The sequence below is a fragment of the Melozone crissalis genome, unplaced genomic scaffold (assembly GCF_028551555.1).
Source record: "Melozone crissalis strain CALT ecotype California unplaced genomic scaffold, PUWL_Pcris_2 ptg000036l_1, whole genome shotgun sequence".
Taxonomy (NCBI): domain Eukaryota; kingdom Metazoa; phylum Chordata; class Aves; order Passeriformes; family Passerellidae; genus Melozone; species Melozone crissalis.
Genome location: NW_026535814.1, coordinates 5,594,084 through 5,609,478, shown reverse-complemented (window position 1 = coordinate 5,609,478; position 15,395 = coordinate 5,594,084). Strand labels below are relative to the sequence as shown.

Sequence of the window (15,395 nt, the reverse complement as noted above, 5' to 3'; positions counted from 1 at the left end):
GCCGCAGCGCCAATGGGGGCGCAGCCCCGGCGGCACCGCCCAGCGCGGGCGGGCCGGGGAGCGGTTCCGGGGCACGCGGCGCCGGCCCGCGATGAGCTCGGAGCGGGGGAACGTGTCCCGCACGCGGCCCCAGCGCCACCAGAACGCGCGCGCCTTCAAGAACGACAAGTACGACACCAGCGCCCGGTGCAAGGTAGGCGGGGGCGGGCCCGGGGCAAGGCAGGCAGGGCCGGGGCAAAGCAGGCGGGGACGGGGCCAGGCCGGGACACACGGGCCCATCCCGGCCTCAGAGGCCGCCCCTCTGCAGGCGATGTAGCGCTTGGGGCCGGGGCGCTGGGAAGGGCGTCTTGCCGAAAGCGTGGGCAGGTCCCCGCACGGCCTCTGAAGCCATGCCCTGTCCCTTTGAGGTCTGGTGCCAGGTCCTGATGGGCTTCGGGATCGCAGAGGAAGTCACGAGGCGCTGGATGCCGAGGGACCGTTTCAGGGATGGAGATACCTCTGGCCCGGGTCCGCCCGCACCAGGCACAGTGCTGCTAAGAGAGAATCGTAACAAGACATTTCAGACAGTTGTTACTGTAGGCAAATGGGTAGTGTGAGACTTGAATCATACTTATGACATGAAAGGACCTTGTTAAGCCAAAGAATTATAAGAGGAAGACTGAAATAAAGCGTATACATTTGTGCAGTGAGTGCAGCAATTAAATGTTCAATGGCGTGTTATCCATATGACTTCTTGAAAGGCGTTATCCATATGACTTCTATTTTTTTGGTTTTCTCAAAGTGTGTGACTATGTGGTCATAACTCAGTAATCTTAATGTTTTGAGAGCTACGTTTGGACAACTTTCCCCCATCCCACATAAATACCCAGCTTCAGTTGGCTTACGTTTGAGATAACTTTCACGTGTGCTTTAATTTCTTTTTTTAAAAAGGGAGCTCTTTTGATTAGTTAGATAGAAAGGTGTGTTCAGCTTGTCTTGTCAGCACTTTTGCTACAAAAGTTATCATCCTCACTCTGTTGTTCCAGAAGACTGTTTTGTCTTTTTTTGGTACTAAGCAGGATAGGGGAAACGGTCTACAATATATTCTTGAAATACGCTCTGTGCTTTTAGTTTTGGTAGCATAATATGTGGAAGGAGCTGAAGAACACGGAGGATGAACAATCTAGGAGAGTTTATCTGGTGCTATTGCTGTCATATCAATATCCCTTTAACTGAACCTGCCTGAGTTGTTAAAAAGAGCTAGGAGGAGGGAAACAAAGCAGTAAGTTAAAGCCCTGATGCCAAAGAGGGAAGTTTGGGTTTTTTGTGAGTTTGTTTTGGTTGGTTTTTGAGATAGTTTTTTTTAGGACCGGTTCTGCAAGTTGAACTTGCAGGCTGCTTTCCTGGGATTCTAAGCAGTGACAGTATTATTTATCGTATGAGTCAGTGCATGACCTCTGATACGAGAGTATCTTCTGTCTGGTACAAACACACACACACAGAAATGTTGTAGAGAGCCGGTCTATCAAAAAAGTTTTCCAAGAGAAACTGAATTCTGGTATCTGTTTTGTAACTGAAGTAATCACTTTAATACACACATGACTGTTTTTCTTCCCTTTGAAAATAATTGATATCCTATAGAACTGGCTACACAATGTCATGCACTCAAGAAAATATTTTTTTTTTTAATGTGGCCAAGGTTAGCTGTGGACATCTACTTGTCTTTTTTTTTTTCTTTCCATTTAAAGCAAATTATTTATTTTCTCTCTGTTCCTGCTGGTTCATGGAGAGGGCTGAGTGTGTGGAAGTAGCATCCTGAAGAATGTGCATTGTATTCTGGGGTTAGGTAATGTTTGGTAAGGGGAAAGGATACGTTTATTTTTCTTAGGGCATCCTGTCATGTGCAAATTCAAGTCCTAAGGTACTGCCGTGTTTTAGGAATTATATTCCCCAGTTTAGTGTTGTAACTGAAACACTCTAAACCATGCACCACTCACTCACCTCTCCCCCTACCTATCTCCCTGCATAGCCCTGGAGAAGAGAATTGGAGGCACAAAAGGCAAGGATCACAGGTTCAGATAAGGACAATTTACTGGAAACAGCAAATGAAATAAGAAAACAGTCACAAGACATTTCAGACAGTTGTCACTGTAGGCAAGTGTAGAAGAGATGATTCACACACAGGCGTTCACTATGTGGGACCCCTCGCAGTACCAGACCACACCATGCTATGTGCCCCCACTCCTGCAAAATAATGTGAGGTGGTATGGAATAACCTTAGTGTCCTAGAAAAATTAACCCTGGCTTGGCCAGAACCAGGACAGGGATACACAAGGGTCAGTATAATCATGCTAGCCCCATTTTGCTGTTTTTAAGAAGCTAGACTAGCAAAGATTAAGTGGTGATTAATGTCATAGTTTAGATATGGACTATGCTGAATGATGACAGTTTTGCATCTCTGTCTTTTGCAGTCCTGGATGATCAGATATGTCATGGATATTCAAGGTGTGATGAGGAAACAGGAAGAAATCATAGAAAGTCTGTCATAGGGACTGATAAAGGAGTGGAGCATACTTCTTTCTATTCAGTAGATCAAAAGAATGCTTAAAGCTTCTCAAAGAAAATGGATCTCCTGAAAATCACTGTTAAACATAATGGGGGAGGGGGGTTTGTGTTTAGCCTGTCTTCTGTTGTACAGGCTTCTTCTGTCTTCTGTCCAATGCAATGCTATCTTGAAAGGCTGCAAAATGCTTATCAGCTTAAAATTTGGATCCTGCTGCAATTGTACACTGCATTAGCAATGTTGAATATTTGCTAGAATACCTTCAGGTTGTACAGTGGGTGGAGTTGAGGTAGTTAATTATGGTGTTATTGCTATTTCTTTCAGTGAAACAGGATCTGTAGAGGAAATTGATCTAATAGGATTTTGACTTTTCTCTGCTGGCAGTCATTATCCAGTTGTTTTGTTTTGGTTTTTTGAAATGTTTCATGCTTTTTGTCCGACACTGACTGTGTCATCCATTTTCTAATCTTAGAGGCCACAGACCTGATTACTTGAGAACATGCTAGAAGATCCACGTGTCTTTCCTCTAATGATCAGTCTTTACTACAGCATTACTACAGAATTGCTCTTGAGGCTTGTTGAGGTGAAACATCCTTGCAACAAAGTACACTGCCTCTCTACTGTATTTGGGAAACAGCTACAACAGTGCTGGAAAAGTGTGCATCTTAGGATGACCTGAAGAAGGAATAGCCAGGACAGGGTAAGACACTGTCTTGTTAGTTACTGGATCTTGGAATTTGTTTATTGGCGTTTGCATTACATGGTATATTCCAGAATAGCTCTTTGCGGCACCAAGCTGAGGAATATACATTACGTTATATGAATATACATTTTATGTAAAGTATATTACAAAAGTCATCATGAAAACTGCAGTAGTTCTAGAAATGAAAGCAAATATCATTTAATGAGAACATTTAGAATTCCATTGTAGTGAGATGGTAAACCACAAAGTGATTCCTATTTACACTCAAAGGACTGATTTGTTTCTCCATTTCATTCTTTTAATTAATATGATAATGCATATTTCCCTAAATTTCAGGGTTTATTACCTTTGAACTTCAGCTTTACCACAGTATTAATGTCAGTTACTTTTTCAGCCAGGTGCATGGATAAATCACTTGTTTTAGTTGAAACACTGGTTTAGACTGTGGGAAAGCGCTAGGTAGAGAACAGCTGAATGTAGAGCTTAAATGCTGAGTCAGTAATCTTATTTTGAAACACAGAAGGGAGATAGAGATAAACCAGTGGCCGACTGGAATTGTTAGATAACCATATTGCAGTTTTTTAGATAACGTTCTTGCTGCAGCGTAGAGTAGCTTGGTAGGCAGAAGTCTACTCTCTGGCCACTCCTTTTACTCTGGGTTCAGAAGTGCATTCCATCTTGGGTTGTAGCCTTTCATGTAGGGAGAATAGGAGCAAATATAATATCTGTTTTGGACTCTAACCCAACTCTGGAGGTGGGGCAGAGAGTGAGAGACAGAATGTGTGGGTAGGTGCTGGAGGTGTGTCTGGTGTGTATGTATGTGTCTCTGTGTATTTTCCATTCTTTCTGGGGGAGATGATGAGAGTCCTTCCAGTGCACTCTTAAATGCCATATGCGTATGTTCCTTAAGTTTTGAAATACTTGATGAGAAAACATCTGTAGAAAAAGGATTTTCAAGTAATGCTGACACAATATGGGAGCAACTGAAGCTCTGTGGGGGACAATTTTAGCCTGTGTAATGTGTACTGGGACCCTGAAATCTGGCATCTGGTGGCTCAGTTTCACATTTGTCAGTCTGCAGTGACCTACTTTAACTGCTTAGTAGTCATGCGCTGGAGGTCCTGTGGAGTTTTGTTTTTTGGGTTTTTTTGATAAGTTCATTTGTTCAGAAATCCTGCATTCACCCTTCTGCTGCATTCAGCCTTGCTGGTTGAAGCAGTGCCACCTGTGTTTCTGACAATGAAGTTTATGGGTGGCATTAACATTACACTCAGTTGCAGCAGAATGGACCACTGATATGTGCTCAGTAGAAGGAATCTGCTTTCAGGAGAGGAAATCAAAATACCCATAGGTTCACACATAATTAGAAGCTTACAAACAGATGGTGAAGCTTCTTTGAAGCCCTGTCATTACATCCTACCTGGGAGCGCTTTAATGCTAGTTTTAGCTAGGGATTATTTTGTGTGCCAAGTTAGTAGGTGTAGGTGCATTCGTTTACTTTAATACATTCTGAACTGCTTTTGGCAGGTTGTTAGGTGATTTAATGTTAGGTTATGTGATCAGAGGATGTTGATTCGTTAATATACAACTGAATGTGCTTATAGTGTGCACATGGAGCATTTTGTGGCATCATACCTTAAGGCTGCTCAGGTATGTCTGTATTGCATAACTGTAATTTCCTTGGAGAATGCATAGATGTACCACAAGTGCTGAATGAGTTGCACTTTTCCTTGGAGCAAAGTATGCTAAAGAAAAGAGAGAGCTATTGACTAAAACAAGGAAATAAGCGTAAAGAAAACCCCAGAGAAACTGCTGCAACATAAACATAATCTAACATGTTGGGGTAGTTTTCACACCAATAAATTAATTTTACACCAAGAAATTAATTTCAAGTACTACCTCCTATTTGTGTGTGAGGCCCTGACTACCTGCATAAAAGTTGGGTAGAAAAGTTGGAAAAGAATAATGAAGTTTACTAGCTTTTTTCAGGGTTTTGTGTGGTCTGTTGGGTTTTTTAATACCCTCAAGGAAAAGCAAGCTATTAAATGGGCAAAAGGAAAAAAATGTGTGTTTGTGATAGTTGAAACAATATACAAAATATATTAAAAAGTAAATATTAATAGGAAAAGTAAGCACCAGAGGAGTTTATTTGACTTCCCCATTCTGACTGGGAACTGAGAAACAAGAAAATTTGTCTTCAGGTTTATTATGAGAACTTCTCTCACATGCTTTTTTAACATTTTCAAAAATCTGAAAAAACAGGCAATTCAAATTTTTAATTAGGGACATCTTTCTTTACTTCTTCAAGTCAGCATTGCTTTTGAAAGTGGTGTGTTATGGGTTGTTTTGGTGAGGGGAGATGCTGAATGAAGTGTAAAAAACCACAGTAAATTACAATTTATTTTAGTAATGGTTGCACATAAATACCAGGCCTTTTTTTCTGAGCAAAATAAAACTAAAAGAAAAACACAAGTTAAACTCTCTAACTGCTTTCTTTACATCAATCCATCATTCTCTATTGACTTTCTAAACCAACTGCCTGGTGGAGTTGTAAAGTCTTAGTGGCTCTTGTATGCAGATGTGCTGAGCCAATGATTAATTACAACGCCTCATACTTGAGGCATCAAAATTGAGTAAAAAATACAGGAAATTGCTGAAGAAGGGGAAGATGCTCTATGTGTGCCCCTCAGAAGGAGGAAGTTAGAACTTAAAGCTTTGTCTTTCTTCCAGTTGGTGACCTTCTGAGCAGATGCAATTTGAATAGCTGCGTAAAATTTGTGCTATTACCACGCTGATGCTTCCAGGCATCTTTATGCCTGGATCAGGATACTTAAAGTGATTTTTGATGCACATAAATGTGATGACAGAATCATGTAATGGTTTGGGTTGAAAGGGGCCTTAAAGATCATCTAGTTGCAAACCCCCTCTAGTCCTTCTGATAGGAAGGGTGGTCTACTTAGTGGCCCTCCTTTGGACTTGCTCTGATAAGTCCATGTCTTTCTTATGTTATCTCATCATCCAGATCTGAATGCTTATGTGGTGTCTCACAAGAGCAGTGTGAAGGGGCAGAATCCCCTCCCTTGCATTGCTGGCCAGATTTATGGGCTGCAAGCTGCCAACTCATGTTGAGCTTCTCATCCACCAACACCCACAAAGCCCTTTTCCTCAGAGTACTCCTGTCCATTCTCCACCCACCTTGTATTTGTGCTTGGGATTGCCACAGTCCATGTGCAGGACCTTGCACTTGGCCTTGTTGAACATCATGAGATTTGTACAGGTTCACCTCTCAGACCTGTCTAGGTCCCTCTGTATGGCATCCCTTCCCTCCAGTGTGCTGATCACATCATACAGGTTGGTGTCATTGGCTAACTTGCTGAGGGTACACTCAGTTCCACTGTGCAGATGCCTTCTACATGTCTGGGGAAAAACAGGTTTTCTGCCTCCTGTATCCCTCCTGAGAGGACCCACATTTTCCCAAGTCTATCTTTGATCACTGACATTCCTAAAGAACCTTTTTTTTCTTATCCTTGACATCCTTTACTAGATGTCAAGGATATTATTTCTGCCTGTACTTTAGCTTTCCTAACCATCTCCTTGGTTCCTTGGCTCGATTTCTGTGTATTCCTTCCAGCCTACTTTCCCCTGCTTGCACCCTCTGTGAGCTAGCTGTTTAAGTTTCTCTAGGAGCTCTTTGTCCACCCATGAAGGCATCTCAGTTTTTTCTTGATTTCCTCTTTGTCGGGATGCATTGCAATTGAACCTGAAGGAGACAACTGTTCAGTATCATCTAGCTCTTTTGGGCCACTCTTCCCTCCACAGTTCTATCCCATGGCATTCTACTGAGGAGATCCTTGAAGATGCCAAAGTCTGTTCTCTTGTGGTCCAGGGTAGTGATCTTCTTCCCAAGCTCCTCACTGCCCCAAGGTCCCTAAAATCCACTGCTTCATGGTCACTGCAGCCCAGGCTGCCCTCGAGCTTCTCATTCACCAGCTCCTCCTCGTTGGTGAGAATAGGGTCCAGCACAGCACCTCTGCTTGTTGGCTCCTCTCTCACTTGGAGAAGGCAGTTGTCATCAGTGTACGTGAGGAACCTCTTGGATTGCCTGTGCCCTGCTGTACTGTCCCTTCATCTTTGGCATCTTCAGCTTTTGGGATGGTCTGTGTTTCAGTTTGATTAGGAAAAAGAAGAAAAAAGAGACTCATCCCTGTGTGATTGTTGTGTATTCTGGAGCCAGGTGATGAGAGTGTTGGGGTGGGGAAGAGCTTTATAAAGCTCCATGAACAATGACTATGTGTATTTCTTTGTTCCATAGCAAATATTAAGCAGAATTTTTAATAGGCTGCCTTTTTGATGAACTTTGGATTTGCTTCAGATGAGAGGTTTCTGAAGCAGTTTCTGATCATTCTTCAGGGTGTGTAGTCCTGAACACAGGCTCTTGCATTCCAGGAGCTTTAGGCTTTGCTGAGCCTGCCCCTGGATCACTCCATGGCACAGCTCCCAACCCCAGCCCCAGCTGTGATGTCAGGATGTGTTAAGGGAATATGCATCATTTTCATCCAGGAAGCTAACTGCTTCTTTGAAAGAACAGCCATCTCCCTTCAGCTTAAGCTTCTCCAGTCTTTTGACTTTCACTGGATTCTGCCTTAGCAAATCTAAAACCAGCTGGTAACAATAAATGTATCCCTACCTGGAAAAACAAATTATAGTGTATCTTACTGGCCTCCTGCATTACCAGTCAATGCAAGTCCGGGGAGTGAGGGGGAGCGCTGGGAAGTTCATGCTAGTTTGCACCTTGTGAGGAGCTTGTGGGCCATAGTGCCTGGAGCCTTGCTTCGTGCTGGTCAAGTGCTGAAAACAAGGCTTGTCTTTGAACTGCGTGAATTTTGAAAGACTGAACACAGGCACTGCTCACAGCAGTTTGAATTGCAAGATACTAAATTGTGAGGTATTAAATTGCCTTTAACAACTATCTACTGGGAACTTCATGATGATTTTCTTCTCTCAGAAATTTTGCAGATTAAGCAATTGTTGGTATTTTTTGGAAAATATATCCATAGTGCATCAGAACCACAACTTTCTGTATTCAAAATTCAAGCAGTATGCAATACCTTGTTTTGTTGGCTTCTTAATATGCCAAGTCTGTATTTGATCATTTAGAAAATAATTTTCTTTTAACTGAAGCAGCCAGAAAGCACCACACATTCAGTTAACCACACCACAGGAAAACTCATATTGAATGAGCAAGTTTAATGAAAAAGGAGACAATGGAACATAAGTTGCAGAGTATAGTTTCACTTGAAAGTAGTGTCTCCTCTGCCATATAAATTTTTTTAATAGAATAAGATACTGAGTTTTTAAAGCTTGCCTTGTTTTTTTGGTCTTATGTATTGAAGTAGAGCTCTTTGGAGTAGTAAGAAACTCTTGTGAGTCATAAAAGCAGGAAATTACTTCAGAAGATGCTGTATTCATAGAAATTTTTTTTTTTCAGTTTATTTGTGAAAGAGTAACATCAATTGAAGTCCAGATTAATGCAGAATCACTCCTTTTAGGTATGCTAAGAAGTAGATGTGGTTTAAACAATTTTAATAATGCAATGTTGATGTGGTAGCCATTTTTAAACTATCTTAAAAAATACATTTTTTATTATATGAGATTTTTAACCCTGAAATTTCTAGTTTTAAATTTCTCAATTATCTTGAACACCCATATGATAGACAACATTAGTACTGGCATTCTTAAATAGAGAAGAAATAAAATTGGATTGAGCTTACAACGACATAGCATGTTATTTAAGGTAAAAGTGTGATTTGGTACCATTTCCCATCTCAGAATAACTTCTCTTGTGCAAATACTACTAGCCAGTTGACATTTTATATTTCTGAGAAAGCTAAATGCAAAATGTTGTAGGAGATATTAAGGTAAATTTTTCGTTGTCTTGAAAATATACCATGGTTTAAGTTACCATTTAAAAAACCATTATCTTAGATGCAGAGAGCAAAAATATTTTTCATAAAGGAAGGCTAGGATTAGAGAGAGATTGAATAATTTGACTGCAAGTAGTATGTGGATTCCACGTTGTTATCTGAGGAAAAATCCTGAGACTATTTAAACTATGTAGTATAGTGATAGCTTGAGCAATAAGTTAAATGCTACATCTTGTAAGTTGTCTTCTTTGGACAAAAGCTGTGTATTTCAGGGCTTATTTCTTCTTTTATCCATTTTGTAAAATTTCTAGAGATGAAAAAAATTAAATACCTACAGTAATCAATTCTCAGCACTACAATAACAGAAAGAAGTACGAGTATTAAGATAATTAAAATAATAATAATCATCGTCATCTGTCCTTTAATTTCAAGGTATCCTTTCCATTGAAGAAAATCTGTAGACAAATGTATATGAAAAGCTTAATACCAAGCAAACATGTTTATAGTACTATATCAATTATAAGATGGATAAAAACTTTCTAGGCAAGATTTTACTCTTTACAGCAGGAAGTCATCAATGTATTTTTTTTAACTTATTCAGAAAATAAATGCTAAGCTTCACGATGGAGTGTGTCAGCATTGCAAAGGTATCTTGGAGTGGCGAGTAAAATTCAGAAAGTACAAGCTACTGACAAAACCTAAAAAATGGTGAGTAAATATATTTTTTGTTAATCGTTGGTCATGTAGTTTGTGAGCTTTTGGAAAATAATCTGGCTTTGGAAACTCAGAAGAAGAAGCTGGTATTATGCAATGTTAATTTTCTAATTCTTAAGTCTTTTGTTGCAAACTTCTGAAAAGGAGACACAGAGGAAGAGCAACTGCTTCCCTCTTTGCTGTTAAAACTGGTTGAACTGTGGACCTGTAGGTTTCCAAGACTGTCAGTGTCTTCCTGAACAAAAAGTCTTACTGACCATGTTGTAACACAATTTTCTAAGGTCTTGTTTCACATCTGTATTAGAGGGATCTGCACATCTCTTGACTTCTGTACTTTGCTAATGTTTGCAATACATGCATTTCATTACCTCTTAGCATGTTTTCTCCTTTTCTGTAAGAAACTATAATCCTAAGTAGCAAATGTTGGCATTGTTTGCATAGAGTTCTGTATTGCTTGTTTTTGTGTAACTCTATGGCAAAGATGATAAATACTTTAACCTATCACAAACACATAATTATTTTAGTTTTCTGAAGGAGATGCTCTGTGCTTCCTTCTTATTTGCTCTGTTGCAGAGGTCCTTACCTCCTGCGGTAGCAGACACAGCCAGTGTTTCAGCAATGAAACATAGAACTCAGAGAAACCACAGTTGGGCTGTGCGCACAATACAGCCAGGTTTGTCACAGTAGCTTGTATTTTGGTATTACTAACCAGTTTCACCCTTTCTTGTAAAGAATAAATCATTAGGTAGAAGGCTTGCTGAATAAAAAATAAGAATTCTATGTTCTGTGCACCACAGATGAAGTTGGGTTTTCCACTTTTTTCTCAAATAACTATGTTATTTGTGCATCCTGTTTTGGTTTTTTTTTTTCCCAAAGGGAAGAGAGGAGGGAAAAACCTCATGTAAATTAGGGAAGCATTGGACAGCTTCTTAATTGTTCTAAACAACTGTTTAAAGAACTGTTGAAACAACTGTTTTGAAGAACTGTTCTAAATGTTCTGAACTTACATTTTAGAACAGCAGCTTATAAAAGAATATGTGATGTTCTCTCTCATATTTTTGAATGAAGAAGTTGTTTCTCAGAGCATTCTGACTTTACAGGTCATGATTTCTATGCCAGCAATACAATGGCTGGGTGAGCCATTGTTCTGAAAGGACAAGACCAGGAAAATTTTCAACATATGAAGCTTCTGGGTGAAGTGAAAGACATTAAAAATGTGACAATTTAAAAAAAAAAAAGAATCTTTTTATTGCAAAAGATGGGGATGGAGGACTTCCCTGTACCTCAATTAATACCTCAATTATTTTTAGTTTTGTAACATGTTTAAAATTATGAGTCTTAGTATAACCACGAGTATTCCCTACTTTACTTCTGAGTGTTTAATTATTAGAAGTCAAACTATTTTCAAAAATATATATAGATCTGCCTTGCATTGGTATTGCCTCTGTTTAGTAAGACATGTCTGAGAAGAACTTTTGAGGCATTAAAAATTACTGTCAAGAGATCAGCATTACATGGGGTATATTGTTCCAGTTATGTTCTCCAGATATACAAGGCTTTAGAAATGCCAGCTGAATGTTAAGCCATAGAATTTTGGAAATTACAGAATCCACAGAATATTATCACATTTTGAAAAAGAATAGCCCAAGCCCTCTACCTTATTAGGTTGGATTTGTTGAGAATACTATTCCATGCAGGCTTATGTTCATAGAAAACAAAGTCTAGCACTCACTCAGTTTATATTCTGGGAAGTTCAGGAGGAAGTCATTTCAGTGTTTCAGCTGAAAGCTTTTTATTTGTAAAGTCCATGTACTTTTTTATGCCATATGCTGCTTTTATCCTTAAACTGGAAGTTGTGCAATTTTAGAGTAAAAACTGCCTACTGAAATGAATGGAAATGTTTATTCTGTCAACTTAAATATAAAATTCTTTATTTAATGTTTCTTTCTCAATACTTGTTTTTTTAATTCTTCCTGAGGAAACTAAGGGAGAGGGGTGAATGGCAATGATTTTGATTATGCTACTTGATAAAACATTGAGTGTTTAATTTGAAATCAGCCGAAGATGTGTTGTTCCTCTTTTGTGAGTGTTTGTTCCTCTTTTGTATATTGTATTTGAACACAGAATGTTTAGTAAATGTCCACAATATTTTTTGAATCATATTTTATTTCTCTTCACAGTGTGAAATGCCTCCAGAAGACTGTAAAAGATCCTTATCATATTATTTGTCGACCATGTGCTGGTAAACTAGAAATTTGTGCTAAGTGTGGGAAACAAGAAGAAATAGTGATTCCGTAAGTAGCTCATAGAGTACATAGTTTCAGTCCTATTCTGATAATTCCCCTTGTAATAAGCCTTGTTTGGAAACTGCCAAGAAGCTGTCATAATTTATGCCATATTCTCAATTATCCCAACATGAATCAGTAGGAGTCATTTTCCTCACTTTCTTCAGATGCAACTGGGGGTAAAATGCTTATTGATGTTAGTGAGGCTGAGACAACAGAAGTCCTACTTGGATAAGACATTTTAGCACCAATGGGTAAATTGTATTTCTTCTTAACAAAGCACTTCAAAATGGGTTTTGGTGTAGAGCATCATAAAATATGCACAAGCCGCTTTACTGTTTGCATTTTGTCTGCCACTTGATGATTCAGTTACTAGTGAACCGAAGAACTAAACAAGGACTGATATTAAGCACAGTTACCACGGTACATTTAGCAGGCTTTTGGCTTTTTTTACTCTCTATTGAGCATGACACATGAAAAATTAATTTAGTAGTTTGTGACAACAATCCAACAGTTGCTTGCTTGGTCAAGCTGTTCAAATATTTACTTTTCTTTCTTTGCAGTCTCTTCTGTACTAAATACTATTTTATGCATACTTTACTGTGTTTTATATCCTTCCTATTTAGTATGAAGTAACTTTAGGGACTTTTATTGCCCCTCCTCCTTCTTCCCATCTCCTGCCATCTTCCATCCTACATTGGGATGGAATGCCAGGAGGATATTCTATCCTCCATCCCATTCTTGTTGAAATTCCAGAAGTGGGTGCTGATAATATCCCTCTTGCTTTCTACAGGATTGATAAAGGACAAGACAGAACTGACAGTGAGACTTCTAAAGATGGCCAAGAGAGCACTAAATTGAAGGATGAGCTGGATTTTGATACAAATTTCAGTAGTGCAGACAGTGATGAAGATTCTGATGTGCTTGAAGAACAATTTAAAAGTATGAATTTTGAAAAAACAGAGAGCTAAAAGGCTGTGTTTATGCAAGAGTTTATATGCCATCAAATGTGGTAAACCAGTGCTTGCCCTTAAACTGCTCCAAACCCTGATTAGACATCTAAGGTCCTTGTATGTTAATTTTGGCATTGTGTATGATGATGCATGTGGGGATTTGTATTAATACACATTTTTATGTATTAGGAACAGAATTTCTTTGAAAATATTCAGAAAATATTCCATTTTCTATCTGTAAGCACAGTTATTTATTTCATACATATAACAACTTCCTGTTTTTATGGAATAAAGTCTCTTTGTGTGATTGTTTGAAATTCAGTATTATGTGACCATCAGAAGTGTTATTGCTACCTGGAAACCTGCCTGAAAGTCTAGAGTAAACACAGATAGGAAGAGCTAAAGCAGCTATAGTGGTTTTCTGAAGGAAGAACTTGCAGCATGCTGTCAATGAGTTTCCAAATGGGGTCTTACCCTAGGCCAAAGATTTTGTTCATTTTTTTTTCCCCACAAAACAGAAACAAGTGTATAAATGCCATCACCAGTACAGTTCATGAACAGTTAAAGCTTATTTACCATGTATAAGTGTGCATTACAGATTTCTGACCTTTTTGCTACCAATATTTTGTAAAGAAGAAACCTGCAGGCTTTAGAATTTCTCATCACACTTTCATTTTATTTTCAGAATTCAGAGATTCATCTGACTCTGATGTCGTTTTCTCTGATATGAAAAGACTTGCATAGTGGAGTTATGCATATAAAGTTACTCCCTTCCCAGTTTCTATTCCAGTGTACAAAGAACTTAACTGAAGTTGCAGTAGCTGTCTTTACAGGATTTAGGAGGGCTTGATTTCTTTTGTCTTCCTACTCTTTACATTTAACTAACAGTATATATATACATTAACCTAAGACAATATGCTATGCCACATCTGCTTTGCTGCTTTGCCTGATTTGCTATAGTGAGCATGGAAAAATTTGATTCTCAAACTACATTTTTCAAATGCTCTGTGAGGAAGTTTAGCTCTGAGATTGTTGCCCATCCCTGCCTTGGAATGAAGGAAATACTGAAACTTGATTCTTTGGGTGCACATAAGCACCCGATGTCTTTCCTGTCAAGCTGGAAAACACCAAGTGTTCAGTGGCAGAAAAGGAGTTGTCAGGTGTGTTCAGAAGTGTTGGATCTAAAGGTTATCTGGAGGTTTCACTGACAGATAAGTCCTCCCAACAGCACAGCAATGACATCTGACTTAGTGTCACATCTGTTGTCCTGCCCATTGACGTCAACAATGGCAGAGTAAACAAGGAATATCCCATGCACACACCGCAGATGATCAGGTAGGAGGCTGCATGGAAGGAAGTTAATAAGTAATCTGGATTTAGCTTCAGAAAGGGTCTCTCTGAAGGGAGAACCAAAAGTGAATTTGGCTTTTGAAAGTGCCATACGTGTGGGAAATGTTCATCCAGTTGGAAAAATTCATAATGGCCTTGTTCTTTGTTAAAGGTGAGAGGAAATCCTGGAATGATAGGAAAGCATGTGATGGAACTGGCAGAAGCTGTATAATGAGAAAATAAGGGGAAGAATTCTCTTCTCATAGTGGTGACAAAACCTGTCAGTACCAGGAGCGAGCAGAGTGAAAGAGATAAACAATGTGTTGCAACACAGTGCAAAAATGTTTGTACAATGGGAAAGTCCTGTCAAGCTTTCATGTCACACTCCTGATGCTCTGTTCAGAGCTGGTGCTATAGCTGATGAAACTGCTGTGGGTGAGCACAGCTGCAGTGGTGGCTGGCTGGTGTTCGTCCAGCCTGTCTGCAGACAGTTTTGGTTCTGGCAAGCTTTCTGTCTTTGGTTGTAGCTGTGGCTGAAGGACATACTGCTGGGAATCATTTCTGCAACACCGTTTAACATGGTGGTTGTCATGGTGGTGAGTCAGCTTATAAAATGGCAGCTTTGCAAGGGAGAAGGAGTTTGCATTTTACTGAAGATTAGGATCTATTTGGAACTGCATTAAACTATTATAACTCATGCTATAAGAGTTCTGGGTATCAGGAGTTTGGTTTTGTCTCTTTTTGAGGAACTTATTGAACAGAGGATAATGCGGGAGTGGGCCCCTTTAAATACTGATCTTCAGTATAATCATATAGAAATGAGAATATTTTTTAAAAGGTGATCAAAAGTCATTAAAGATTTTTGAGATCTTTGGGGTAGTCATCTAGATGGAATTATTTTTAGTTTTTAATTGAGATTTTGAAACCTTTCCGCCTATTCTTTCA

General features: G+C 39.3%; 1 protein-coding gene across 1 annotated transcript; it reads left to right on the top strand.

The window, feature by feature from the left end:
* Nucleotides 1-59: 59 nt before the first annotated feature.
* Nucleotides 60-13,908, top strand: CUNH9orf85 (chromosome unknown C9orf85 homolog). The gene is made up of 4 exons (XM_054283515.1): nt 60-193; nt 9,771-9,877; nt 12,064-12,177; nt 12,962-13,908. Exons 1-4 carry the CDS (start codon nt 92-94, stop codon nt 13,137-13,139), a joined length of 501 nt encoding a protein of 166 aa, XP_054139490.1. The 5' UTR covers nt 60-91; the 3' UTR covers nt 13,140-13,908.
* The last annotated feature ends 1,487 nt before the right edge of the window (nt 13,909-15,395 follow it).